The following is a 26552-nucleotide window of genomic DNA, read 5'->3' on the forward strand; positions in this document are numbered from 1 at the left end:
GTCATTACTCTAAAAGTCTTTTTTGTGCAGGTTGCTCATCTCCTCTTTGCTTATCTGTTCTTCTGGGGTTTTGTCTTGTTCCTTTGTCTGGCTTATATTTTCCTGCTCTTTCATTTTGTCTGGCTTTCTCTGTGGTCTCCCTGCTTCAGGCTGCAGGTGTCTGCCCACTTGTGGGTGAAATTGATTCAGGGGCTTGTGGCTGGCTTCCTGATGAGAGAGATTGGTGCCTGCCCACTACAGGGTGTAGCTGAGTCTTGTCCTTCTGGTGGGTGGGGCTATGTCTCTGGGTGTGATTAGTGGTAGCTTTTTGCTTTGGGAGGACTTTAGGCAACCTCTTTGACTTGGACTCTGTCCCCACCTTGTTTGTTGTTTGGCCTGGGGCTTCTGAGCACTCATGTTAGCATGTTTTTATTGGTATGGGGCCATTTTTTCCCAAAATCTCAAACCCCAGGGGATTTTACACCAATGATTATTCCCTGGGACCTCTGCCTCCAACATGCTACCCCCACATTGAGCCTCAGCTAACCCCTGCTTTCCCATGACACCCTCCAAGACCTGCAGCCTTCTGGCACACCTATAATATGCTTGTTGGTATGTTTGATGTTGTCCCAGATTTCTCTTAGACTGTCCTCATTTCTTTTCATTCTTTGTTTTTTTTTTGGTTTTTTTTTTTTCCCCCTCTTTTTCCTTTGAGTCCAAAGCAAGAACTCAGGTTCTTATGGAGTCCTTGCTTTGCCCTGGGACCCAAGGCACATGAAACCTGTGCGTGCCCTCCAAGAGAGGAGTCTCTGTTTCCCCCAGTCCTGTGGAGCTCTTGAACTTTAGACCTGCTGGCCTTCAATAACCAAATGCTCTGGGGCTCTGCCTCCTGATGCCAGACCTTTAGGGTGGTGACCTGATATGGGATTCGGAAATGTCACTCTTGGGAGCCTCTGCAATGTAGTTACTTTTCATTGTGGCCGTGTTTTTCCCCACCCCAACCCTGGAAAGTATGGAATTGCTTATATCCTGAAAGTGCACCTTCTACCATCTCATTGTGGCTTTAGGTATAGGATATCTTTTCTGGTTTCTTCCAGTCAGTGTGTTTTTGTTGTTGTTGTTTTTTGTTGTTGTTTGTTTGTTTTTTTGGCCACCCTTGTGGTGTGTGGAAGTCCTTGGGCCAAATCTAATCCAGGCTGCAGCTGTAGCAATGCTGGATTCTTAACCCACTTCGCCAGGCCAGGGATTGATTGCACTGCTGCAGAGACAATGCCAAATCCTTAACCTACTGCACCATAGTGGGAACTCCCATCCAGTGTATTTTGTTGATGGTGGTTGAGCAGTTAGTTCTAACTTTGGTGTTTTTGTAAAAGGTTGTAAGCTTGTGTGCTTCTGCTTTACTGTCTTCTATTTTCTTGGGCCTCTGATCTCTGTTTCTAAAGTCAGTATTTTATATATGTACCACTTTTCTCTCCCATTGTTTATTTCTTCCTTATTGCATTTCTGTTCTTTTTCTCCAGAGTTTTTCTCCCTACTAAAGAATTTCCTTAAGTATTGTTTATAGAGATATAAATGACATTAATTTCAGGTGTGTAACCTTAAAATTCGATATATGTGTGCATTATGAAATGATCACCACCACAAGAAGTCTAGTTACCATCTATAACCACACATAATTACATACTTTTTCTTGTGATTAGAACTTTGAAGATATATTCTTTGAAGCTTTCAAATACACAATACAGTTGCCCCTTGAACAACGCAGTTCACTTATGTAGAATTTCTTTCAATAAATGTGTACTGTAGTAGTATACAACCTGCAGTTGATTTAATCATGGATGTGGAACTGCAGCTATGGAGTTGTAAAGTTATGGGTGGATTTTTGACTGTATGGGGGGTGGGTGTCAGTTCCCACACATTGTTCAAGGGTCAGCTGTTCAGTATTATTTACTGTAGTCATCAGGTGGTAGATCACATTACCATTAATCATTTTCTAACTGGAAATTTGTACCTTTTGACTTCCTTCACTCATTTTGCCCAGCCCCTCATCTCTACCTCTGGCAACCACCAATCTGTTCTCTGTAACTGTGAATTACTGTGAATTCAGTTTTTCAGTATTTTTAAAGATGACACAAAGTTAGATCATACAGTATTTGTATTTTTCCGTCTGGCTTTACTTCACTTAGCATAATGCCCTCAGGGTCTATCCATGTTGCAAATGGCTTGATAGCCTTTTATGTGGCTGAAGAGTATTCTGTTATATGTGTATCTATTTTCATTATCCATTTCTTTATCTATTCATCTGTCAGTGGACACTTGGGTTGTCTCCATGTTTTGGCTATTGTAAATAATGCTTCAGTGAAGATGAGTGTGCAGACATATCTCTATGATAATTGTGGTTTTGTTTCCTTTGGATACATACCCGGAAGTGGGATTTCTGGATCATATGGAAATTGTGTTTTTAATTTTAGAGTGCATACTTCTTACTAGTGGATTTTCTCTTATTAAATGTTTTTTTATATCTAGTAATATTTCTTGCGTTAATGTCTTCTTTATTAGATAGAGAAAAACTCTACTAGATTTTAATGCTCAGTTGAAATTCTCCATCTTTTTTTTTTTTTTTAATCATTGTTTTAAAATATTTTTCTACCTACTTCCATAATATAGACCATCTTGGGTATGTTTTTATTTTTTTCCTTGTGGCTTTCTGTCATGTAGTCCTGGATCTTGGCATTCCTAGAACTTTTATTAATTTCTGTTAGTAGACTTAATTTTTTAGAGTGGTCTTAGGTTCACAGCAAAATTGAGAGGAGGCTACAGAGATTTCCCACATATATTCTGTCCCCAACTACATTTGTAGACTCCCCCACTATGAGCATCCTCCCTTAGAGCAGCACATGTTAGAATGGATGAACCTACATTGACACGTTGTTATCATCCCAAAACATCGTTTACATGAGGATTTACTTTTGGTGATATACTCTTTATGTGTTTTGACAAATGTATAAAAATATGTATTTTTCCATTATATCAAACAAAGTAGTTTCACTGCCCAAAAAAAGCTTCACCTATTCATCCCTCCCTCTCCCATGATTCTGGCCACTGCTAATCTTTTTACTGTCTGCATAGTTTGCCTTTTCCATAATTATCATATGGTTGGAATCACACATGAAAGCCTTTTCAGATTGGCTTATTTCACTTAGTAATATGTATTTAAATTTCTTGTCTTTTTATTGCTCCTTAGCTCATTTATTTTTAGCACTGAATAATATTCTGTTCTTTAGGTGAACCACAATTTATCCATTCACCTGCTGAAGGACATCTTGGTTGCTTTCTTCAAATTTTGGCAGTTATGAATAAAACTGCTTTAAACATCTATGTTCAGGTCTTCCATGTGGACAGGTTTTCAACTCAGTTGGGTATAAACCAAGGCTTATATACTTTTTTTTTTTTTTTTAACAGTAAAGGAAGTTTTTATTTTCACAATTAAATCAATACAAAATTGAATAATGCAAAACAACAACAAAAATGTAAAACCTTTAATCTCCTTGTCTCTGCTCAATAATATGACTGCTCTTTCTTTAAAATAAATAAACCAGAGAAGCCCCCAAAACTGGCAAAAGAGGAGAAATGAGGAAACTGGCCTAGTTGACAGGTATTCTAGTTCAAGTATTTTTTTTCACTACCATTCAGGCTGCAGTGTTAATGCCTGATAATCTTCTGTTGAGTGTTGGAAATTGTGTATAAAAATATTTAGAGGCTCCAAATGATTACTTTCTTCTACAGAGCATTTACTTTTTTCTTTGCTAGAAAGATGAGAGTGGAAGCAAATTGCCATAGAGACTGAAGTGGTTCTACTACTGGGCTGTAGTTTTTGTAGGGCTCTTGCTTCCCTCTCACCCCCAGGCTATAATTCTCCAGAGCTTTTAAGCAAAAGCCAAGTGTGTTCATTAGGATTTCCACCTTGGTAGGTCCTAAAGTCTAATATTTGTCAAGGCTAGTTTACCTCTCCATTAGCCTCTGGGCTCCAGTTTGGACAGTGTCTCATAGACCTCTTATTTGTTTTTAGAGGTAGCCCTCTAGCAGTTCCCACTGAGAGTGTGGGGATATTCACTGGGACTTTTTCTCACTGGTGGGTTCTAAATTCTAATTAATTTCTTCTCAGTTATTATAAGATTTCTAAATATTATCCTTTGTGTTTTATTGACTTTTGGCTTGGCTTTTTATCTTTTTATCCTTTGTAATTAAAGGACATATCAAAAGTTTTGATGGAAAATTGCCAGAGTATTTAGACCAAGGACTCTGACCCTACCTTTTCACCAGATTCTGGCCCCTCACGTCTGTTACTTTTATTTCTCTGACCTCAAGAGATTGCCAGAAATGCTGCTAGCTTTGTTTTTTGTGTTTATTTTATTTATTTATTTATTTATTTTTTGCCACTTATTAGTAGCTCTCTGTCTCTACTCTTTGTCCGGATCCTCCCTCCCTTGCCCTGTATCCAGAGTTGGTAAATACCCTGAGCATAAATGGCTGAAGTGTTGGCTTACCTCTCTTCTGTTGTCTTTCTTTAGGACCTTGGTCCTTTAAGGCCAGGTCGCCTTGGCAATTTTTTGATGCCTTCAAACTTTTTTTCCCCTCTTCCCTGTCATCGGGCTACTGAAGTTCTCAGGGGAAGTTTTCATCTGTAGTGAGGTAGTCCATTTTAGTTAGAAATGGATGTTACATATAATTTTAATGTACTATCATAGTGATGTTGAGGACTGGTTAATGCTTATTTATGAGATCATGCTTTATTTGATAAGGCAGCATTCCTAAATAGGATTTCGGATGGATGAAACCTTTAAAATTTAGCAGCACAATGGAGGGGAGAAACAGAAAAGACAATACATTGAGATTCACTTTTATGAATTCTGCTGAAGTTATGAAAATTTGCCTTGAGTCAGCTGTGTCATGGACCTGGTCATTGTTTGGATTTAAAGTGATAGGAAAAATAAATCTTTAAGCATCTGGAAGAAAAGTCAAAAATAATTTTTGGTGTTTAGAGGATAGTTAGGAATGTAAGAAGAGTTTAGAAAGGGAAGAAATGTTTTTATTTTTATTTTCATATAGTGAGTTTGAGGCAGTTTTCTAAGCACAAGTGACATGACTGGGAGAATTCCAGTAATGCAAATTATTTGAAATATTGAGTACACAAATACCAGATTTTTGGGTCATTCTTTTTTTCCACCTGTTTATTGAATGCCTATAATGTAAGGCAGTGAAAATACACAAACAAGATTTCAGACTCCTCATTGACCTTAATCTAGTGGAAGGATCAGAATTTAAGTAGATGATCCCAGTAGTACTTAATTCTAACTATGATAGGTACTCCTATTTTTTGAGAACTGTTAGCAAAGTTGAGAAATAATGCAAGTGTACAAAATATTTTATGGAATAAATGTTTTTAGAGATAGTACTGACCTTTGCTTTGCTTTATACATTTGCTTTTACATTGTTCTGATAGGGAGAAAAAGGAACAGATATCTAACTTGGATAATAGATGAAAGCCAAAGGTAAAGACATGAATGCCTCTACTATATAAATGTTTCATCACTATATAAATGTTTGTCTCACCTTAGACTAAGACTATTATATATAGGAACTTTCATTTATAAGTTATATTCTGTTATATTCCACTGATTGCTAGCCACTTTATGGAGTACTTATTTTATTCTCAGAATTAGTTTGAAGATATATAGTTTTATCCCCAACTTTGTGTTTAAGATGCGTGTCTGTTGACAAGGCTGGCTGCATAACAGTGCTCAGGAATTTGGCTGATGCTCCCTCTCCAACCCGAGTTGTGTTGTGGGGATAGCTCTGGTATGGAACCTTTAGCTAAGTTACCTCAACTCCTTGGACTATTCACACTTTGAGGCTGAAACTGTCTATCTCACCTTGTATAAAATTGGCCATATGCAAAATGATAGTTTGAAATCTATTGCTTAGATTTGTTTTAAAGATCATAGTTTAATTATAGTGATGAGGATATACATTTGAATTAGAATATACCCTCTATTATTTAATCATTTGTTTCATAGTCTTTACAAATAAATACGCTAGTCAAAGAAAAGTTGTCTGCTTGGATTGTGAGATGCTGAATAATAAGATTTTGTCAGTATTTATTTGACATTGTCTGGTGAAGTAAGAAAATCTCCTTTCAATTTTCTTTTTGTGGCTTAATTATTAAATCAGGTCTGGTATCCCTTACACACTGATAATACTGGGCTTCAGGATCCTTAGAGATGAAAAGGAGACCTGAACTACACTGTAGCTATACTAGAATCGCTACCTTTTGAGGCCCTGCCTGAGTAGCTGGCAAGTTTCTTATTTAAATATCTTTTAAAATAACATTCATAATTTACATGACAAATTGACTGAATGGATTTTCAGAATCTTCATGATTCCTGGACCATGTCAATATGTCTATATTTTACTTAACACTCTCAATAATAATCTTATAGATTTGTTAGTATAAAATCTGATAATAAAAGATTTTTCTTCTAAAGGATTTAATTTCCACTTTATTAATTATTTTACTTTATTTTTTTATACCCACACCAGCGGCTATGTGAAAGATCCTGGGCCAGGGGTGGAATCTGAGCCGCACTGTGACCTTTGCTACAGGTGTGGTAACGCTGGATCCTTTAACACACTGTGCTGGGATGGAATCAAACCCATGCCTCTGCAGTGACCCAAACCACTGCAGTCTGATTCTTAACCCACTGTGCCACAGTGGAAACTCACATTTAATTTTATTTATAAATTTTATTGCAGTACAGTTGATATATGATGTATTAGTTTCAGGTGTACAGCAACATTAATCAGTTATACATGGACTTATAACCATTTTTTTCTGCCCGTGTTAGGATTTTACATAATACTGAGTAGACCTACCTGTGCTCTACAGTAGGTCCTTGTTATTTTTTTGTTTTATATGTAGTGGTGTATATATGTTAATCCCATCCTCCTAATTTATGCCCCCAGTTTCTCCTTTGGTAACCATAATTTTGATTTCAAAATCTGAGTTTGTTTCTGTTTTATAAATAAGTTATTTTGTATCATTTTAATTAAATTCTACATATAAGTGATAGCATACATTTTTCATACTTAGTGTGATAATCTCCAGGTCCATCCATATTGTTGCAAATGGCATTATTTCATTCTTTTTTATGGCTGAGTGATAACTCCATTGTGTGTATGTACCACAGCCTCTTGATACATTCCTCTGTCATTAGACCTTTAGGCTGCTTGGCTATCGTATAGTGCTAGAATGATTTGGGATACATGTATCTTTTCAAATTAGATTTTCTCCAGATAAATGCCCGGGAGTGGGATTGCTGAATTGTATGGTAGTTCTATATTTTGTTTTTTAAGGAACCTCCATAATGTTTTCCATAGTGGTTGTACCTATTTACATTTTCACCAACACTGTAAGGAGGGTTCCTTTTTTTTTTTTTTTTTTTTGCACCCTCTCCAGCATTTATTGTTTATAGTCATTTTAGTGATGGCCATTCTGACTGGCTTAAGGTGGGACCTCATAATAAATTTTTATTTGCATTCTCTAATAAGTAGTGATGTTGAGCATTTTTTTCATGTGCTCTTTGGACCTTTGTCTGTCTTTGGAGAAATGTCTATATTTTCTATTTTTTAATTGGGTCTTTGCTTCTTTGACACAAAATGTATAAGATGTCTGTATGCTTCGAGGATGAATCCTTTGTAAATTGCTTCATATTCAAAGATTTTCTCCCATTATGTGGGTTGTCTTTGCATTTTTTTTTGTTTACTTTGCTGTGCAAAAACTTGTTTAATTAGGCCCCATTTGTTAATTTTTTTTATTTTCATTACTCTAAGAGGTGGATCAAAAAACATATTGCTGTGATTTATGTCAGAGTGTTCTGTCTGTTTTCCTCTAGGAGTTTTATAGTATCTGGCCCTATGTTTAGGTCTTTAATCCCTTTTGAGTTGATTTTTGTGTGTGGTATTAGAGACTGTTCTAATTTCATTCTTTTATATGTAGCTGTCTGGTTTTCCCAGCACTGCTTGTTGAAGAGACTATTTTCTGTTGTATGTTCTCGCCTCTTCAATCATAGAATAGTTGACCATAGATGCATGGATTTATTTCTGGGTCTTCTATCCTGTTCTATTGATCTGTATTTCTGTTTCTGTGCCAGTACCATGCTGTTTTGATGACTGTGTCTTTGCAGTATAGTCTGAAGTCAGGGAGCCTGATTTCCTCTAGTTAGGTTTTTCTTTCTTAGGATTGCTTTAGCTATTCAGGGTCTTTTTTGTTTCTATACATACTTTAAAATATTTTGTCCAAGTTAGCAATGCAAGATATTTCTTTGTATTAATTTGTATCTGGCAACTTTACTGAACCCAGTGAGCTCTCAATTTTCTGGTAGCATCTTTAGGATTTTCTGTATATAGTATCATGTTATCTGCAGACAGTGAATTTTTTTTTTTTTTTCTGTCTTTTGTCTTTTTTCAGGGCTGCATCTGCAGCATAGGGAAGTTCCCAGGCTAGGGGTCTAGTTGGAGCTATTGCTGCCAGCCTACTCCAGAGCCACACAATGCCAGATCTGAGCCACGTCTGAGACCTATACCACAGCTTATGGCAATGCCAGATCCTTAACCCCCTGAGCGAGGCCAGGGATTGAACCTGCAACCTCATGGTTCCTAGTTGGTTTCGTTTCCACTGCACCACGACAGGAACTCCAAAGTGACAGTTTTAATAATTTTCCAGTTTGGTTTCCTTTTATTTCTTTTTCTTCTCTGATTGCCATGGCTAGAATTTCCAAACCCCTATGTTGAATAAAAGTGATAAGTGTAGACATCTTTGTCTTGTTCCTGGTCTTAGTGGAAATTCATTAGCTTCTCCCCATTGAGAATGATTTTATCTGGGGATTTGTCATAATATGGCCTTTATTATGTCAAGATAGGTTTCCTCCATGCCTACTTTCTGGAGAGTTTTTGTTAAAAATGGGGGTGTTTAATTTTGTCAAAAGCTTGTTCTGCATCTATTGAGATGACCATATGGTTTTATTCTTCAGTTTGTTAATGTGGTATATCGCACTGATTAGCAGATATTGAAAAATCCTTGTATTCTTGGGATAAATACCATTTGATCATGGTGTTTTATCCTTTTAATGTATTGCTGCATTCAGTTTGCTAAGAAAGGTCTTTCTCTAAAATAAGGAAGATCTTGATGTGTTTTTAAATTATGTGCTTGACATTATCTAATCAAGTCAATAGGATCAGGCATTATAAAAAATAATTTAGAAAAAAGGAAATACATAAAATGCAGTTAGTCTTTTCTTTCCCTCTATATTCATGTAATTTTTTTTCCAAATAGAAATGATGTTGAGAATTAGCTGATCTTAAGTTTGGTTACTATTGTAATTTTGTACTTGGTTTAACTTGTATAAAAACATACTGAAAAATAGCAAGTTATCCTAAGGGTAAGATGAAGTTGTGGATGATTTTGAGTCTTCTTGGCTCGAGAAGATGAGTAATGCAAAAAAATGTCTTAATGGGTTTCTCTTAACTTCTGCTTTTGTTAATTTACAGAAAGGTTCATTAAAACAATAAGAATTAAACAGAATCCTTGGGGATTAACAAGATTGTCTCTGGCATGAAGAATGTCCTGAAGTTGAAAGCACTGTTTGCTTTATAGAATGGCTGATCTATATCCCACTTTACCTAGGATAGTCCTTACTTAGGCCTTTTATCCTGGCCCCTTTTAATCTTAGAAGTGTCCCAGTGAAAAATATGCATAGATTATTTATAGGCTGTCTTATGTTTATTTTAGTAATGATATGGCCCTAGATAATTCAGAGATGAAATGGTTCTCACAGAAGGACCATCTCTTAAAATGTGATTTTTGTCCTTTTTAGACAGCATTTTATTTCCCAGATAGTGAGTAGAATTAAATTATTTGGCCTTTCAAATTTATTTTGGGAAAGAGCTGAGTTTTACTAAGTTTGTTGTGCTGCTGAAAGATTGTCAATACATTTTAAATTAGATTTTTAATTTTAAGTCCAATATTTTGGTAATGGACTTAACTCATTGATGGTGATATTTTCTATAATTTTCAATTCATTTCAAAGAATTATATGATATATTGGGAGAAATGGAGATACTTGTTAATACCAAATTAATTTCAGCAACTAGACAACAGTTTAATTCTGGCTTATCAGCTGTGTGACTTTGGGCAAGTAATGTAACCTCTTGGAGCCCACATTTTCTTTATTGTTCAAATGAAATGCTTGGTACTAAAAGTTGAAAAGAAACCTAGGTTATGTGACTCAAATAATTCCTTGTGTAAAGTAAATATAAGGTTGTTGAGACACTATTTGCCAAAAATAGCCTGACCATACATGAGTTTTATAGTATTTAATTGGCGTTATGTTTTAATTATAATAATTTTTATTGTATAATACACAAGAATGTTAAAAGTATGATTTTCATTCTAATTACTTTTATAAATAGATTGCTTTTACCCTATACATAAATCCAAATCACTGAATGCAAATTATTTAATACCAAAAAAGTTTTCTTTGTAAATTGGTAATGTTTAATAGTATCTAATTTAAACAAATTTTGCATTTAGTTCTTTAAAACTTACATATGAATTAGTAAATAAGAACCAGTCTGACAGCAGCTTGTTTATGCTCATATAATACTTAGAACATTGACACATACATGGATATATAAAACTTTCATATTCCTTATTAAAAAAAATAAAGCCTATTTGATTGGGTGGCAAAATCTTCCATGGAGTGTACTCAGCTAAACCTGGTTAGCTGGGAGTGCTGTGGAGCAGGGGTCCTATTAACAAAAGGAAGAAGGTGAGAATATATAGCTAGGTTACATTTATTCCCCATGTTAATAATCACAGTTAGGTTTCTCCCTCTACCCAGAGTAGACAAGAATCTACATGGATAAGAGGTTTAATTTTTTTTTTTTTTTCTGTATTTTTGCCATTTCTTAGGCCGCTCCCTCAGGCATATGGAGTTTCCCAGGCTAGGGCTCTAATCAGAGCTGTAGCTGCCAGCCTATACGCCAGAGCCACAGCAGCTCAGGATCCGAGCTGCGTCTGCGACCTACACCACAGCTCACGGCAACGCCGGATCGTTAACCCACTGAGCAAGGGCAGGGATCGAACCTGCAACCTCATGGTTCGTAGTCGGATTTGTTAACCACTGCGCCATGATGGGAACTCCCAGATGTTTAATTTTAAATGACCATGCTGAGATGAACCTGAAATAACATTATAAAAATTTGAATTATATCCTAAAAGTTTAACAAAATTAACCTTATTATCTTTTTGAGCATGAACCTGTTTTTTCTTGAAAGTATTACTTCTGCGTCTTAAACTTTGTGGAAAGATAGATCATCTGTTGTGTGATTACAAACAAAAGACTAGAACTTTAGTTTATTTCCATCTTACTTTATAGATGTTCCGTAATGATTTTAAACATGTCGATGCCAAGCAGCAATGTGGAGTATTAAAAGTACGAGTTGGTGATTTAATTGTTGTTCCTTCTCCCTATTCCTTCTTGCTTTCTTTCTGTGTATATATTCATCATGGTTCTAAACTATTCAGGGTTTATAATGAAAAGCATCAGGCTTTACCCACACCATTTCTTATCCCTCATCAGATAAGAGACAAATATTCTTAAATACTCATTTTTATAAGTAACTTCCATTCCCCCCCCAAAAAAAATGCCTGTATTCAACATTGCTTGATATAGCAGAATTATATACTGGTGAAAGACTATAATAAAAATGGATTTTTCTCATAGACTACCTTTTCTCTCCCTTCGTCACTATTCTTTTATTCTTATATTAGCTTTAATATTTCTTAAACTTCTTTGATGTCTGCTTGGTTAAAGATGATATCTCTTATTCTCAAATTAGCAATTAAAAATTTTAATGTTTCTAATCTTCTTTTCTTGTATCTTCCCCCTTTGAACTTCCCAGTTTTTGTTGTCGCTTTCTTTTAAATTGCAATGATCAAATATATTTATATTAGTTTCTGTAAGTATAATTAAATCTTCTAGCTTTGTCTAATTGCTGAATTCTAAAAATCGTAATTAGTAAGCAGTTTAATTTTTATGACTACATAAGTATTTTTCACTGAAAAAGCTAATGGTAGAGCAATTGCTATTTTTAACATATCTTTTTTGCTTATAATTTATTTTAAAATTTCCTTATTTTTTAGTTGTATTTTTAAAAAATTGCCTTAATTTCTTCCCACATGTAAGTCATACCCTCAATTCTATAGACTCCCCCCCACTGTCTCCCTCATGCAGACTTTTTCTTCTCTCTGCTAATCTGTTGTGTCAGCCAGTTCCTCTAACCACTGCATTTTTATAAAATTGTTGAAAATTTGCTTTGGTTGATGTCGTTCCTTCTTGTGTTTTTTATAACTTTAGGTTTTATTTATATCTTTATAAAATTCCTTCATTTTTGTGAGGGAGGTTATAAATGCATATGCTCATCCCAATATCTTGAATCTGAAGTGTTGGATGTTTTCAGAGTCAGATGCCCATGCATGTAAACCTTAGAGTCCTATGGATAAAACATAATAAAGTCCTCATGTTCTGCATTTTTGGTGGGAGGGGTATTTGACATTTTTGTGGTTATAGCTGAAAGAAAATGATTACATAAAGTCATTGATATTTTTATGTAAATATATGTAGAATAATTTTACTTTAATTTTTTTCTGACTTGACTTTTTTAGATTATGATAATTTTTTTGTATTGATCTGTTTTACTTTTTATTCTGTTATTGAAGTAATGTAATCTTCAGATTCAGATCTCTTTTTCATTACAGATAGTGTTCCACAACTTTATTGCTCAGCATTTCTTGAAATTGACCCACTTTAAATCTGGCCAGTGACTAAATGGCATAATAGCAATGTTAAAAAAAAAAAAAAAAAAAATGTTTCCCAGGTTAGGAGGCTAATGTTAATTTTGAACTCTAATAGGTTTTAGAGTTCATCAGTCTGGGTGATAAGTTGTGTAATACTCTTAGGCTACTTTTATCTTTACAAGAGACGGTATTGTAAAAATGTCAAAAAAAAAAAAAAAAAAAAAAAAACTCCACATACCAATTCACTAGTAAATATACTGCTAAATTTGAACCTTTTGGGCAGTAGCTTATGCTACTCAAGGGACCATATTTTAATAGAAGGATATATTTTAAAAAGTATTGGTTTCCAGTGTATAAAATTCATGCATTTAGAGCAACTTAACGACAAAACAACTATGCTTGTGCTATGTTTAAAATATTAGTCATTTTGAATACGTGCCCAAGTTAAGTGTCAAAAGCAATATATTGCACAAAAAGAGAATTTATTGTTAGGCCATCAGGCTGTACCTGTGCTTACACAGCATTTTCCTGAGAGGATCAGTTTGAATATATGAACTAATATCAACCAGCTTTTTGTACAGTAGCATTATTGATAATAAAGGAGAAGTTCATTGAAGAGAAAAACAAATATAGGAAGCATAAAAGTCTCTTACTATATGAAACTACAGAAATGGATCAAAGAGTTTGACAGGAAGTTTAATGTGTACATAAGTAGAGTCTGACAGGAACATGCTATGTGTGCCAAAGGTTCCGGTGATGGAAAACCAAAACATAGTGCTCACTGACCACAGCATGAGCCTTGACACACATTGTAAATAATCCAGAGATCTATGACTGCATTAAGCTCTGGGCTGGTGTATTAACGGCAGTAAATCTATAACAGCATAATGGGATGGCATGCAGAAATTCCTCTGATTAATTTTTGTAATGGATTAATAGGAATATAGCAAATATTTTCTTTTCAAACCCTACCATCCTCCAACCTACCCCTCCCCCTAGTTCCAACCCACCCCATTGAGATCATTTTTTATTCTCTTTTACTCACCAGGCTTGTGCATGTGGATACTTGCTTTAGTACCATCAAGTTAAAAGCTGAAGATGCTTCTGGTAGAGAGCATCTAATCACTGTCAAGTTGAAGGCAAAGGTATGCGCGTCCTTAAACTATAACTGTGGGCAGGAAATACCTTGTGAAATAAACTCTGAATGTTTTCTTTTTTTTTTTTTTTTTTGTCTTTTTGTCTTTAGTTGTTGTTCTTGTTGTTGCTATTTCTTGGGCCGCTCCCGCGGCATATGGAGGTTCCCAGGCTAGGGGTCGAATCGGAGCTGTAGCCACCGGCCTACGCCAGAGGCACAGCAACGCAGGATCCGAGCCGCGTCTGCAACCTACACCACAGCTCACGGCAACGCCGGATCGTTAACCCACTGAGCAAGGGCAGGGACCGAACCCGCAACCTCATGGTTCCTAGTCGGATTCGTTAACCACTGCGCCACGACGGGAACTCCTGAATGTTTTCAATGTAAACAAATGCTATTGGCTTCTAAAAAAAAAAATACATGATGCTTAAATTTATTTTGAAATACCTCAGAATTTATTCACTAGGTTTCCCCAAAAGCCTAGATATAGTTTCATATCACTGGTTCAGTTCAAATTTGATCAAAATAATAGACTTTATAGTAAAGAAATATTACGAATAAGGTTTGGCAGCCTTGAAGTACCATAATGTTATTTTTGTAACACTTTATGTGGAAAATAATGTTTCTGCTATCTCAAAGTTCTACTGAAGAAGTCTTTTGTCTTCAACATTTACTATGAATTGTCTTTATTCTTATTTATCACCTTCCCCCACACACCCTAAACACAAACACACAACATATGCATACTTTTTATTGTTGTTTTGACTGAAAAATTTTTAACTTCTGTATTTAAAAAATTTGCAAAGATTATAATAACACCTCTGTAACCACTGACTGATTTTATTGGTACAAAAACATAGCTGTTTTGTCTTTATTTTTTAAATTGTGAATTTTGAGAAATAAGTAGAATAAGCAAGTTCAGGATATTAATCATTTACTTATTAATCACTAGGGAAACATTAGAATTTGAGAAAACCAGGACATCTAACTTTTTTATTGTCCCTGGGAGTCATCAATCAACTTTATTTCAGAAGATTGTAGTGATGAAAAGATCAATGGTGTTTGTCCTTTTTAAAAATGTGTCTGGCATTTAAGCTTTTCATGAGAGAAAATTAATATATAAAGCTGTACTGGGTGACACAGAAAAGTTGATACCTTATAGTGCCTCATATCAGACAAATTGAGAAATGACTCATTCTCTTTTTGTCTCACCAAGAGAATGTTACTTATAATTTGAAGATTCATATGTGATGAGTATTGAGAAAAAATTAGTGGGATAGAAATTGTATTTGTAAAACAAGTTACATGGATATTTTGAAATATTTTATTAAAAAAATTTGCTTTTTAATTTTTAAGTGTTTTTTTTTTTTTTTTCTTAAGATGAAGGAGAAATCTCTCTTTATTATCCTTCCAAAGGTCACATACTGCCAGTGGCAAGGGTTCTGTCATTTTCTTTAAACTTTTGTTTATATTTTGTACATTGATAAAAGTTGCTTTGCTTATAGGAAGACCAAAATGAAAAATTTTAAATACATCCTATCTTGATTCTTTTTTTAATAGCATTTTTATAATCTTTTCTGCTAAGAGTTATTGATTTAAGTCTACGTTGCCTGTAACTGTACCTACCAGGTATTTTTAATTCTGATTAATAACATTATTTGTAGTAGTGAGAGGGAGGATGTATAGCCACTAGTATGGTCCATTCTGTCTGCTTTTTCTTACAACTTTTCAATATAGGTAATGGGACAATTCTAATATTTCTCTAGAGAATATTTTAAGTGTCAGTTTTTGCAGCATTGATGGTGATGCCCTGGCAAGAGAGAAGAGAAAGCTTTATATTTGCATTAGGAAGAAATTTAAGAAGAAAAAAATTGTTTTTTTTTAAAAAAGGCTGGAAACGAATGAATTTTATGTTGGTGTGATTTAGTAGAGTCTTTAATTGTTAATGTTCAGCTTTCATAGAGACCAAAGTTGTCTTTTTAGATGTGGTAATTTCTTTCTTAGGAATATTTGGGATGTCCATTAAAAACAGTGAAAGCTAAAACTTTAAGAGTAGATAATGCAAAGTCTTAATCTAAATTTTAAAGTCAAGCTATATATTTTTTTTCTAACAAAGCTTTAGAGCAGGCTTATTTTTGTAGATATGCAAACATCTATTTCCTTTATTGATACTTTTTAATATGCAGTGAAGAAATGCATTTGTTTTATTTTTATTCGTGAATACATACTCTCGCCTTTCTGCCACCCTGCCTCTCGCCCTTCTGCCACCCTACCTCACTGTATCCAAAAACCCACAAGGTAAACAATACCGGTTTTGTCTGGACTTCGCCTATTAAAAGTAAATATTATAAATCAAAAAGAAATATATTAAGAGAAGCAGTTAAATTTCATTGCTTTTAAAGGTTTGTTTTTATGTGATATTTATAGTTTATCCTGAACCATGAGATGAAACTACCTTTTCTTTAAAAAAGAAGTAGCCCACAGCTTCCTTAGCTTTGGTCAAGATCAGAACTACTTGAAAAGAACAAATCACAGATGTGTTTCAGAGACTGTACACTCTGTCTCTGCTGGTTGTTTTTGTAACCTGCTGCAATTGATATATATTCACTTGCAGGGGAGCTTATTACTTATATGGTCCAATCCCCAAACAGTTTGAGGGGTAATTTTTCCTTAGAAAAGTATACTGTAGAGTCTAAAAAATACTGTTTGTGACAAAAATATACTTAAAATTGTATGATAATGTCTTAAAGTTTTTGATTGAATTGGTTCAATTGAGATTTGAGTATATTTTAATTAAAAATTACTAGTTACTGTACCTATTCTTCAATTAATATTTCATTATGTGGAGCTTTTGTTGTTGTCGGACTTCTGAAGTAAAACTTTTGGTATTTAGTCTCTGGCATTATGTATACCTATAACTTGGCATTGAAAACTATCTGAATTTTGCTAGTCATTTTTGCAATATTGTATTTATCAATGTTGTAGTTCATACTTCAGTATAATTCTAAAAATATCTAGGACGCTGTTTCTTAATTCATGTTAAATCATCCAGAAATGTATAAATTTGTACTTTTTATGTGCAATACAGTTATGAAGTATATTGTATAAACAGAACTGATCTTGATTATGAATATATAAAATACCATATACATTTAACTCATAGATAGTAATGCCACCTGCAGTAGGTCAGTCTAATTTGTTATATACGTATTTTTATTTGCGTAATTAGAAAAATGTATATTTGAACATTATCTTCTCAGTTATGTGGGATCAGATTTATTATAACTTGCCTTTTGTTTAACTCGTGGTGGATCTCTTTGTATATTAGTACTTAGATACCATTTACTACCTTGAGTCCTATTTGAATGTAGGTTCATATTCTTTTCTAATGTGTCCTATATATTCAAGGACTTGCAAAGTCACAGGTACTTTCCTTGGTTTATCTATTCTGTATGGAGTAAACATTTCATCAAGTTCATACTTTTACCTGGCTTGATGATTTGTTTAAGTTAGAAAGTTGATATTGTTGACTGTCAGCATCAGTAGGACATAAATAGCAGCAACTCAAAATGAACTAAGTATTCTATTTTTGACCTGTGGAGGTTTTAAATGTATAGTATTATTTTGTGGAAGATTAACATTTTAGAGGGAGGGAAAAGAGATTTTATAATGTTTTTAACTGAGTACCATCATTTTTACATATAAAACAACTAGAGCTGTTAAATGACTTGTCCAAGGTCACATAGAAACCAGAGAAAGCTAAGGTCTCTGTGTTTACTTTGAGATAATGACATGACTTGTAAAAAGGTGTAAAAATTGTTTTCCCAGTGATTGCAGGAATTAAAATTTGAAGTACATCATCTGATAACTTTGAATTGTCGGAAATAGGGCTCCCTCTTTAATCTTAACTTGATCTTCTTTGTTTTTTTCTTCAAATTAGAGCATTGTGGTATTTTTATGATTTCCTGTATATTTACCTTTGTGTTATTTCTGCATAGGTAGATAGCAATAGTCAGAGTGTATACTGATTAGTTTTAATGACTGGCTGGCTAAAAATAATGTTAATTCTTAAAAGCATTGATTGCCAGTGTTTGTTAAATACTGTAGTGGTAATTTTCTGTCCCTTTTTGCTAATACAGCGAAGTAGTTAATAAGCAGTTGAAAAAAGTGAAAGTTTTAAACTTATTGTCAAGTGAGGGAAAGAAGTTATCTGAAACTAATTTTCTTTTAGTAAATTTAGCTTTTTAATGGAAAGAAGGGAACTTTTTAAAATTACATTTGACTTTTAAGAATTGAGAATTGAATTTTAGAGAAATCATATAGTACAAATCGCTAGTGACAAAATTGGTTTTAAGAACCGTTTATCTTCATTAGCAACCTGATTAGTCCTATGACTATCACTTTTTGTATAAAATTGTTGAAGAATTTTCTATTTATCAACGATGAAAAAGGTTTTCTTTTCTTTTTCTTTTTTTCTTTTTTTTTTTTGCTTTTTAGCACCGCACTTGTGGCATATGGAAGTTCCCAGGCTAGGGGTCTAATCAGAACTGTAGCTGCCAGCCTACACCACAGCAACATCAGATTCTTAACCCACTGAGCAAGGCCAGGGATCGAACCCTCAACCTCAATGGTTCCTAGTCAGATTCGTTTCTGCTATGCCACAACAGGAACTCCCAAAAAAGCTTTTCTTAAAACTAATATTTTGTTTTTCCTTAATAAGCCAGAAGGTATTTCACTGTTTTTTCAGTCTTCCTAAAATTAATTGCTTCATTGTGAAAAATACATTTTATTGTTAATATATTCATTTTTGTGTATTTCTTGATTCTTTTAATACATATTGCCTCTTTTAAATAGTGACTGAGGCTAAAGTAAAACTAAAAGGAACTTAAATATCAACCAGTTTAAGCTTTTGTTTTAAAGATGAACTGAGATGCAATGTAGTTAGTTCACCCCTAAAGTCACATTAGCAGCTAACCTGGCACTGACTTAATTTATTACTTTTAATTAAAAACTAATTGGCTTGGCACCCACAAATAACCAAACTTTGTATCTCCTCTTGAGAATAACTTTTGACTGTTAATCAGCTCTTGACATTTCTATAATAGTAGAATCAAAATATTTATATATAATAATTTGCATTTGTAATATTACTTTTCCTAATACATTCAGATTTTCTAAAATACTTCATTGTCACACAGAAGCGAAAATGACCTAATTTTATGCTTTTTCATAGTATCCTGCAGAACCACCAGATTGTATTGTGGATTTTCCTGTTTCATTTTCTGTTTCCTGGACACCACAGGTAAATTCTTAAATTTATTTTAAGTAGCTAAAAAGCATATCTTTTTTACTCATAAGTGGCTTTTTTAGGTTGCAAAGTGTTTTTGTTTTTTTTTTTTTTCTTTTTAGTTTTCTTTAAGCATTTATTTACAAACAGGACTTCTAGAGTGTTTTCATATTTCCCAGAAGTTAATGTCTGTTCTCTCTCTCTACCTCTCTCCATATCCCGCCACACACACACACACACACACACACATAAAACACACCATCCAGCCTTTACATCTTTATGCTTCATTTTAAATAAACATGAAGCAGCTCTACTGACAAATTTTTCTCTAAATTTAAATCCTAAGCAACTCTTTATAAAGCAGTGAGCAGTAGGTTAAAAATTGGGTCAAAAATTTTCAGGATAATAATAGAAAATCACTTTCAAAGGAAAATGAGTTATGAATGAAAATATAAACCCTGTCATTTCTATTCAGTTTTTTTGTTTGTTTTAAAGTGCTTGTCCTTAGTTCATCCTTGAACTCAGACTGTATTATTTTTGAATGTGCTTTGGAACATCGTATTTTGAGTAAAAAACGCAGGGGATTTTTTTTTTCTCCTGCTCTTGTCAGTTTAATTTTCAATACATTGGCGATATCTAACAAGTTGGTTATTTAGAAGTGCATTGTAAACTGTAACAGTGGATAAAACTGGTATGATTGTCAGTAGTTCTGTCATCAAATTTACATGTGTGTGATTTTAAAGATGGGAGAGAATGATGGTTAAAGAACAAGCTAATGATGACAGGCATAGTCCTCTCACCAGGTAGGTTGGTAGCAGCAGATACCAAAATGGAAGAAAACATTTCTATTTTTATGCAAAGAGAAATTCCTAGTTAATTTTACAAATATTCTCTAATTAGAGGCTACTGTAATCCAAGTGAATTTATGCTTATGTTTGAAATTCTAATGTAGATTTAAAGTGATGGTCTTATATACGAAGTTAGAAAACAACAACAACAAACAAACTTAGCAGGATTTAAATAGTCCTAGGAAGGTTTAAATAATTACTTTAATCCTACATATATATTAAAAAATTTCCTCATTTTCTTCTTTAGAAAACACAGCAAAACAAAGGGGAGGAAAAACTGATTGCCTTTTGTTATTCTGATATAAGTGTATGAGAAGAAATAGACTGTTGGAGTTCCCTGGTTGTGCAGTGGGTTAAGGATCCTGCATTGTCACTGCTGTGGCTTAGGTTGCTGATGTGGCATGGGTTCGATACCTATCTCAGGAACTTGGTCTGCCATGGATTTGGCCAAAGAAAGACATAGTGGTTTTTTTGTTTGTTTGTTTGTTTGTTTTTTGTTTTTTTGGAAAAGAATTGGAATTATATATAAATTGCATACCTTTCTTTTTTAGGGCTACACCTGAGACATATGGAAGTTCCCAGGCTAGAGGTCTAATTGGAGCTGCAGCTGCATTACAGCTACAGCATCATGGGATCCGAGCAAGCCACGTCTACAGCCTATGCCACAGCTCACAGAAATGCTGGATCCTTAACCCATGAGCAAGGCCATGGATCAAACTCTCATCCTCATGGATACTAGCTCACACTGGGAACGCCATACCTTTCTTTTTTAATATACATTTTTTTACTTAGATTATAAACTTTGTCTACATGAGATCATGAGATAACCTTATACTTGGATTGTATTTCTCCTTCCAGATATGGTATTTCTAAATTAAATTATAATTTAGTATTTATTAAAACCCCAAGGTTGAAGGTATGTTTTTGATGAGTTTCTTAGTGTTTTTAGTGCAGATAACCATATAAGTTTTCCCCAGAGTTTAATCTGTGAAAAACTGTGCATCCCCACAAAAAGTCTGTATAAATTGTTTGGGACTCTAGGACTAGAAAATAGTAGAGGGTAATTTCTTTTAAATTTTGTATCCTGGCTTAACACCACCTCAGTTTCTCGCACATAAAAGCATGGATGAGTATTTACAATATTAATTTAATTCAGATTTAGATTTAATTAGGTCATACAACAAGTTTTCTATTTTGTATTCTGAGAAAGCAGAATTAATTAGTAGTAACTGGAATGTCATAAATTATTTTTAAAATTAAAAGAACATACTAAAATTCTTAGTATGTAGTATAGATAAAAATTTAGACACCTTTTTAACCACAGCTAAAATTTGGCATGTTAATATTTTGTCACATTTTCTTCACTTATCTCTGTGTCTTTCTTAGGAATAAAATGTTATAGGACTTAAAACTTCACCCCTCCTTTCCTTTTCCCCTCTTGCCGTTTCTAGAGGGTAAACCACTTGCCTGGAATTGATGTGTATGCTATCCATGATATGTTTTTTCTACATAAATTTATGCCATATTCTCTAACATTTGCAGTTTGGATTTTTAATACACCATCTTTTCTGAGATTTACCTATGATTTGTGCATGTGTAGTACATTTATTTTAAATGGTTTTTATCATTCCGTTATATGAATCCACCAAATAGTTTATCTGTTGCCCTACTGCTACATTTGTCCATAATTTCTTAACCTCCTTTTGTGTTTCTTTGTACACATGTGAGACTTTTAGGGTGGTTTATGCCTGGAAGTGGAAATGCTGGATTGTCAGGAATGCACCTCTTTTTGAGATTACTAAACACTGTCACATTGCCTTTCCAAATTGGTTGTATAAGTTTATAATCCTACCTAGCAATTCATGTTGACACCTACTTTCCTAAATTCTTTGCAAGTCTCAGTCTCATTTTAATTTGACCTTAATTCTTACCAAGAATCATAATCATTGATCTTGTGTTTATAATCTTTGCCTACTTAATTTTCTTTTGTTATAAGCATTTCTTATATATTTTGGATACTAATTATTTGTTGATTATGTAGGATACATGTATCGTCTCCCTGTGGCATGTCTTTTAACTTTGTATATGGTGTATTTTGCCAATTAGAAGTTTAACTTTCACTGTGGGGACTTTTATTAGTCTCTCTGTGGTTTCTGCTTTTTTTCTTGAATGAGAAAATCTTTTATATCTTGTTCTGAAAAGATACTCTCCTAAAGTTCTAAAAGTTCCACTTTTTTTCATATTTATTGGAGTTATTGAAGTATAAGTATGAGATGTATTCTGGCTCAGAGGAATCTGTATTTAGGATCGCCTATTTTATATATACTCATAACATTTTGGATGTGTCTGTTGGTGGAGGTCTGAAGTGATTTCAGTTTTTCTTTTGCACATACCATTATAAGTTTAGAAAAATTTCAATATATTTTACCTATTTTAGACTCTAGCTGTACATCATAAGCATTTTGTTCTACAATCAACAGTATGAACTCTTGAGTCTTTTAGTTGTGATAAGTGTTGGCAGTATTACTTTATGTTTTGAAAGTATGAAGCAACATCAGACTTCTTTGATGTTTATGATGTTTCTTCATTGACCTGTTGGAAACAGTTCTGCTTGTGAGAATTACTGTGTTTTTTCTTGAACAATTTTTAAACAGTCTGGTTCTTAAGCCAAATAGATGTTGCTACTGTAGTCTAATGGCAAACTTATGTTTAAGAGATTATAAATAGATTCTAGATAATTAATTTTTAAAAATTCCTTGTCTGCTTTTTATGCGTTTCCTCTGGATTCAGTGTTTCTGGACTTTGAACTTGGAAGATCTTTATTTTCCTTTCTTTTTGTAAAATAATAGGCATGGCTTTGTGGCAACCATATTAAAAATGGGTAATTTTCCTTATGGTCCCTGTCTTCCTGCTGAGTTGATAATGTTTTGATGTATTTTTCTTTTGCTCTGATGAGAGGTCTGCTGCTGCTGCTCTGACATATTCATTTGGATGAATAATTATAACTTGCACAATGTCAAGCTGAAGATGGTAGGGTTTTGTGCGTCATGACAAGCCTAGTAGCCAGTGCAGGTGTCTCACAGCATGATCAGCAACAGCCAGTGTATTCTGGCTCGGAGGAGACATTTAGAGTAGTAAGAAATCAGCACCAAGGGCAAGGCTGCTGCTACCACTGCTGCTGTGATTTGTGCCAAAGAAACAAAGTGCTTCTCAAAGACAAGTGACTGCACACCTCGTTCCATATATTTGCTTTATTTTTGCAGTTTATAAATTTCAGCATATAGTGTAACATTATATCATTGATATTTATCTTACTCTACTTCACAACATCACAAGTGTTCTAACATGTACTTAATCTGCTACCCTTTGGACTTTTTATGTACAGGTCATGTATGTGACTGTTGTTGACTCATGAGGCCAGAGAATACTCTCATGTTTGATTTTAAGAGCACTGATATTAGTGATTCTACAAAGAAAATTAATTTTCTCCAGGTCACTGACCAACCCAGAATGGATGCTAAAATTGCAGTTCTACCTATAAATATGCCATTAAGTGCAGGCTTACTGAACCATCCTTGTCACGCTAGTTGAAATTTTCAGATTTGGTATGATACAGTAAGCAGTGGTCTTTGTTTTTTATGATGTAAATCTCATTCTTAGAGTAATGTCATGAATGCAAGAAAAGCAAAACTAATGATAAAGCCTCTGGCTGATAATCTGATGATGAATGAAGAAATTGTAGTTAAAGGAAACAGTCCTGTTACATAGCAGGGAGCATGATCTATTAGTTAGAGCAGCAGACTAGCAGTTGGGTATCCTAGGTTCTGTTTACAGTTCAGCCATTGACTTAATTGTATAATTTCAAACAGGTCATGTGACTTCCCTTTGCCTCAGTTCATATGTATATAGATATAATGAACTTTTTCTCTTTCACAGAGATCTTAAGAAAATGAATTTGATTTGAAACAAACAGAATGCTAGGGGGGAAAAATGCTCACTGTCACCATGTTATGTAGCCTATGGAAGTTTCCTTTTTTGACATACTGGATTATCTTTCCATGTTTTTCTCTGCAGTCTTTGTTGGCGAATTAATAGTACTAGATTTTGGTTCACACTTAAATTGGTTAAATATGCTTTTGCCTTCTTGGCAATGTTATTATTGTTAACAAGGTATGGATAAAAAGATATCAAAGATATGAAAACAAAGAAATGCAGTTCATTATTGAGATTGTATATGTATGGTGGACCTGTGTGATTTGGTATAACCAATTTGAATAACCTATTAACTGCCTTTTTTTTTTTTTTCTTTTACAATTACATTTATTTTAAAAGTACCCCTGTGTTGATTCTAAAAAGAGAGAGAAAATACAAAGACACAAAATTAAGAAAATATGGAACCTCCTTTAATGTCTCCATTTAGAATTGGGATCTCACTGGATAATAGTTCTGAACCTATGCTTAGCACTTAACAAAATATATCATTTTTGAAATATTTCATTTCATCCATTCTTGCTGTGTTTAGGTCTCCAGTCAAGACGCAGTATTTTCTTAATCCATGTACACATTTTTGTTGAGTTTATTCTGAGGTATAAGGTTTTGTTTTGTTTTGTTTTTTGTCTTTTTAGGGCTGCATCCATGGCATATGGAAGCTCCCAGGCCAGGGGTCAAATCAGAGCTACAGCTCCTGGCCTATGCCACAGCCACAGCAACAGGGTATCTGAGCTACATCTGTGACCTACACCACAGCTCACAGCAAGGCTGGATCCTTAATCCACTGAGCAAGGCCAGGGATCGAACCTACATCTTCATGGATCCTAGTAGGGTTTGTTAAATGCTGAGCCATGAAGGGAACTCCTTGGAAGTATTAAGGTTTTTGTTACCATTGTGAATGTGGACTTTTTTAAAAAAAATCATAATTTCTATTTATTATCAGGTTGTGAGCAAGTTTTTAATTTTTTTTTAATTGTTAATTCCCCAATGTAATTTTTTTTTCTACTGTACAGCATGGTGACCCAGTTACACATTCATGTACACATTCTGTTTTCTCCCATTATCATGCTCCATCATAAGTGACTAGACATAGTTGCCAGTGCTACACAGCAGGATCTCATTGCTAATCCATTCCAAAGGCAATAGTTTGCATCTATTAACCCCAAGCTCCCAATCCACCCTACCCCTTTTCCCCTTTCCCTTTGGCATCCACAAGTCTGTCTCCAAGTCCATCATTTTCTTTTCTGTGGAAAGGTTCATTTGTGCCCTATATTAGATTCCAGATGTTAAGTATTATCATATGGTATTTGTCTTTCTGAGTTAACTTCACTTAGGATGAGAGTCTCTAGTTCCATCCATGTTGCTGCAAATGGGATTATTTCATTCTTTTTTATGGCTGAGTAGTATTCCATTGTGTATATATACCACATCTTCCTAATCCAATCATCTGTCAGTGGACATTTGGGTTGATTCCATGTCTTGGCTCATGTGAATAGTGCTGAAGTGAACATGCAGGTGCATGTGTCTTTTTTAAGGAGAGTTTTGTCCAGATATATGCCCAAAAGTGGGATTGCTGGGTCATATGGTAGTTGTATGTATAGATTTCTAAGGTACCTCCATACTGTTCTCCATAGTGGCTGTACCAGCTTACATTCCCACCAACAGTGCAGGAGGGTTCCCTTTTCTCCATACCCCCTCCAGCACTTGTTATTTCTGGACTAAATATGATGGCCATTCTGACTGGTGTGAAGTGGTATCTCATGGTTTTGATTTGCATTTCTCTAATAATCAGGGATGTTGAGCATTTTTTTCATGTGCTTGTTGGCCATCTGTGTGTCTTCCTTGGAGAATTGTCTATTCAGGTCTTTTGCCCAGTTGTCCATTGGGTTTTTGGCTTTTTTGTTGTTGAGTTGTATAAGTTGCTTGTATATTCTAGAGATTAAGCCGTTGTCAGTTCCCTCATTTGAAACGAGTTTCTCCCATTGCGTAAGTTGTCTTTTTGTTTTGTTTTTGATTTCCTTTGCTGTGCCAAAGCTTGTCAGTTTGATGAGGTCCCACTGGTTTATTTTTGCTTTTATTTCTATTGCTTTGTGAGACTGACCTGAGAAAACATTTGTAAGGTTGATGTCAGAGAATGTTTTGCCTATGTTCTCTTACAGGAGTTTGATGGTGTCTTGTCTTATATTTAAATCTGTCAGCCATTTTGAGTTTATTTTCCTGCATGGTTTGCGGGTGTGTTCTAGTGTCACTGATATGCATGCAGCTGACCAGGTTTCCCAGCAATGACTGCTGAAAAGACTGTCTTTTTCCCATTTTATGTTCTTACCCGCTTTGTCAAAAGATTAATTAACCATAAGTGTCTGGGTTTATTTCTGCATTCTCTACTCTGTTCCATTG

The 26552-nt window shown here is 34.3% G+C and overlaps 1 protein-coding gene across 5 annotated transcripts in view; it reads left to right on the forward strand.

The window, feature by feature from the left end:
• The window catches only part of FANCL (Fanconi anemia complementation group L), a 300594-nt gene that overhangs the window by 229116 nt on the left and 44926 nt on the right, over positions 1 to 26552 (forward strand). For all 5 annotated transcript variants that reach the window (XM_021088212.1, XM_021088208.1, XM_021088209.1 and 2 more), the window contains 2 exons: positions 13944 to 14040; positions 19264 to 19332. In XM_021088212.1, coding sequence (XP_020943871.1) covers positions 13944 to 14040; positions 19264 to 19332 — 166 coding nt within the window. The remainder of the gene's footprint in view (positions 1 to 13943; positions 14041 to 19263; positions 19333 to 26552) is intronic.

This window comes from Sus scrofa, chromosome 3 (genome assembly GCF_000003025.6).
Source record: "Sus scrofa isolate TJ Tabasco breed Duroc chromosome 3, Sscrofa11.1, whole genome shotgun sequence".
NCBI classification, from domain to species: Eukaryota; Metazoa; Chordata; class Mammalia; order Artiodactyla; family Suidae; genus Sus; species Sus scrofa.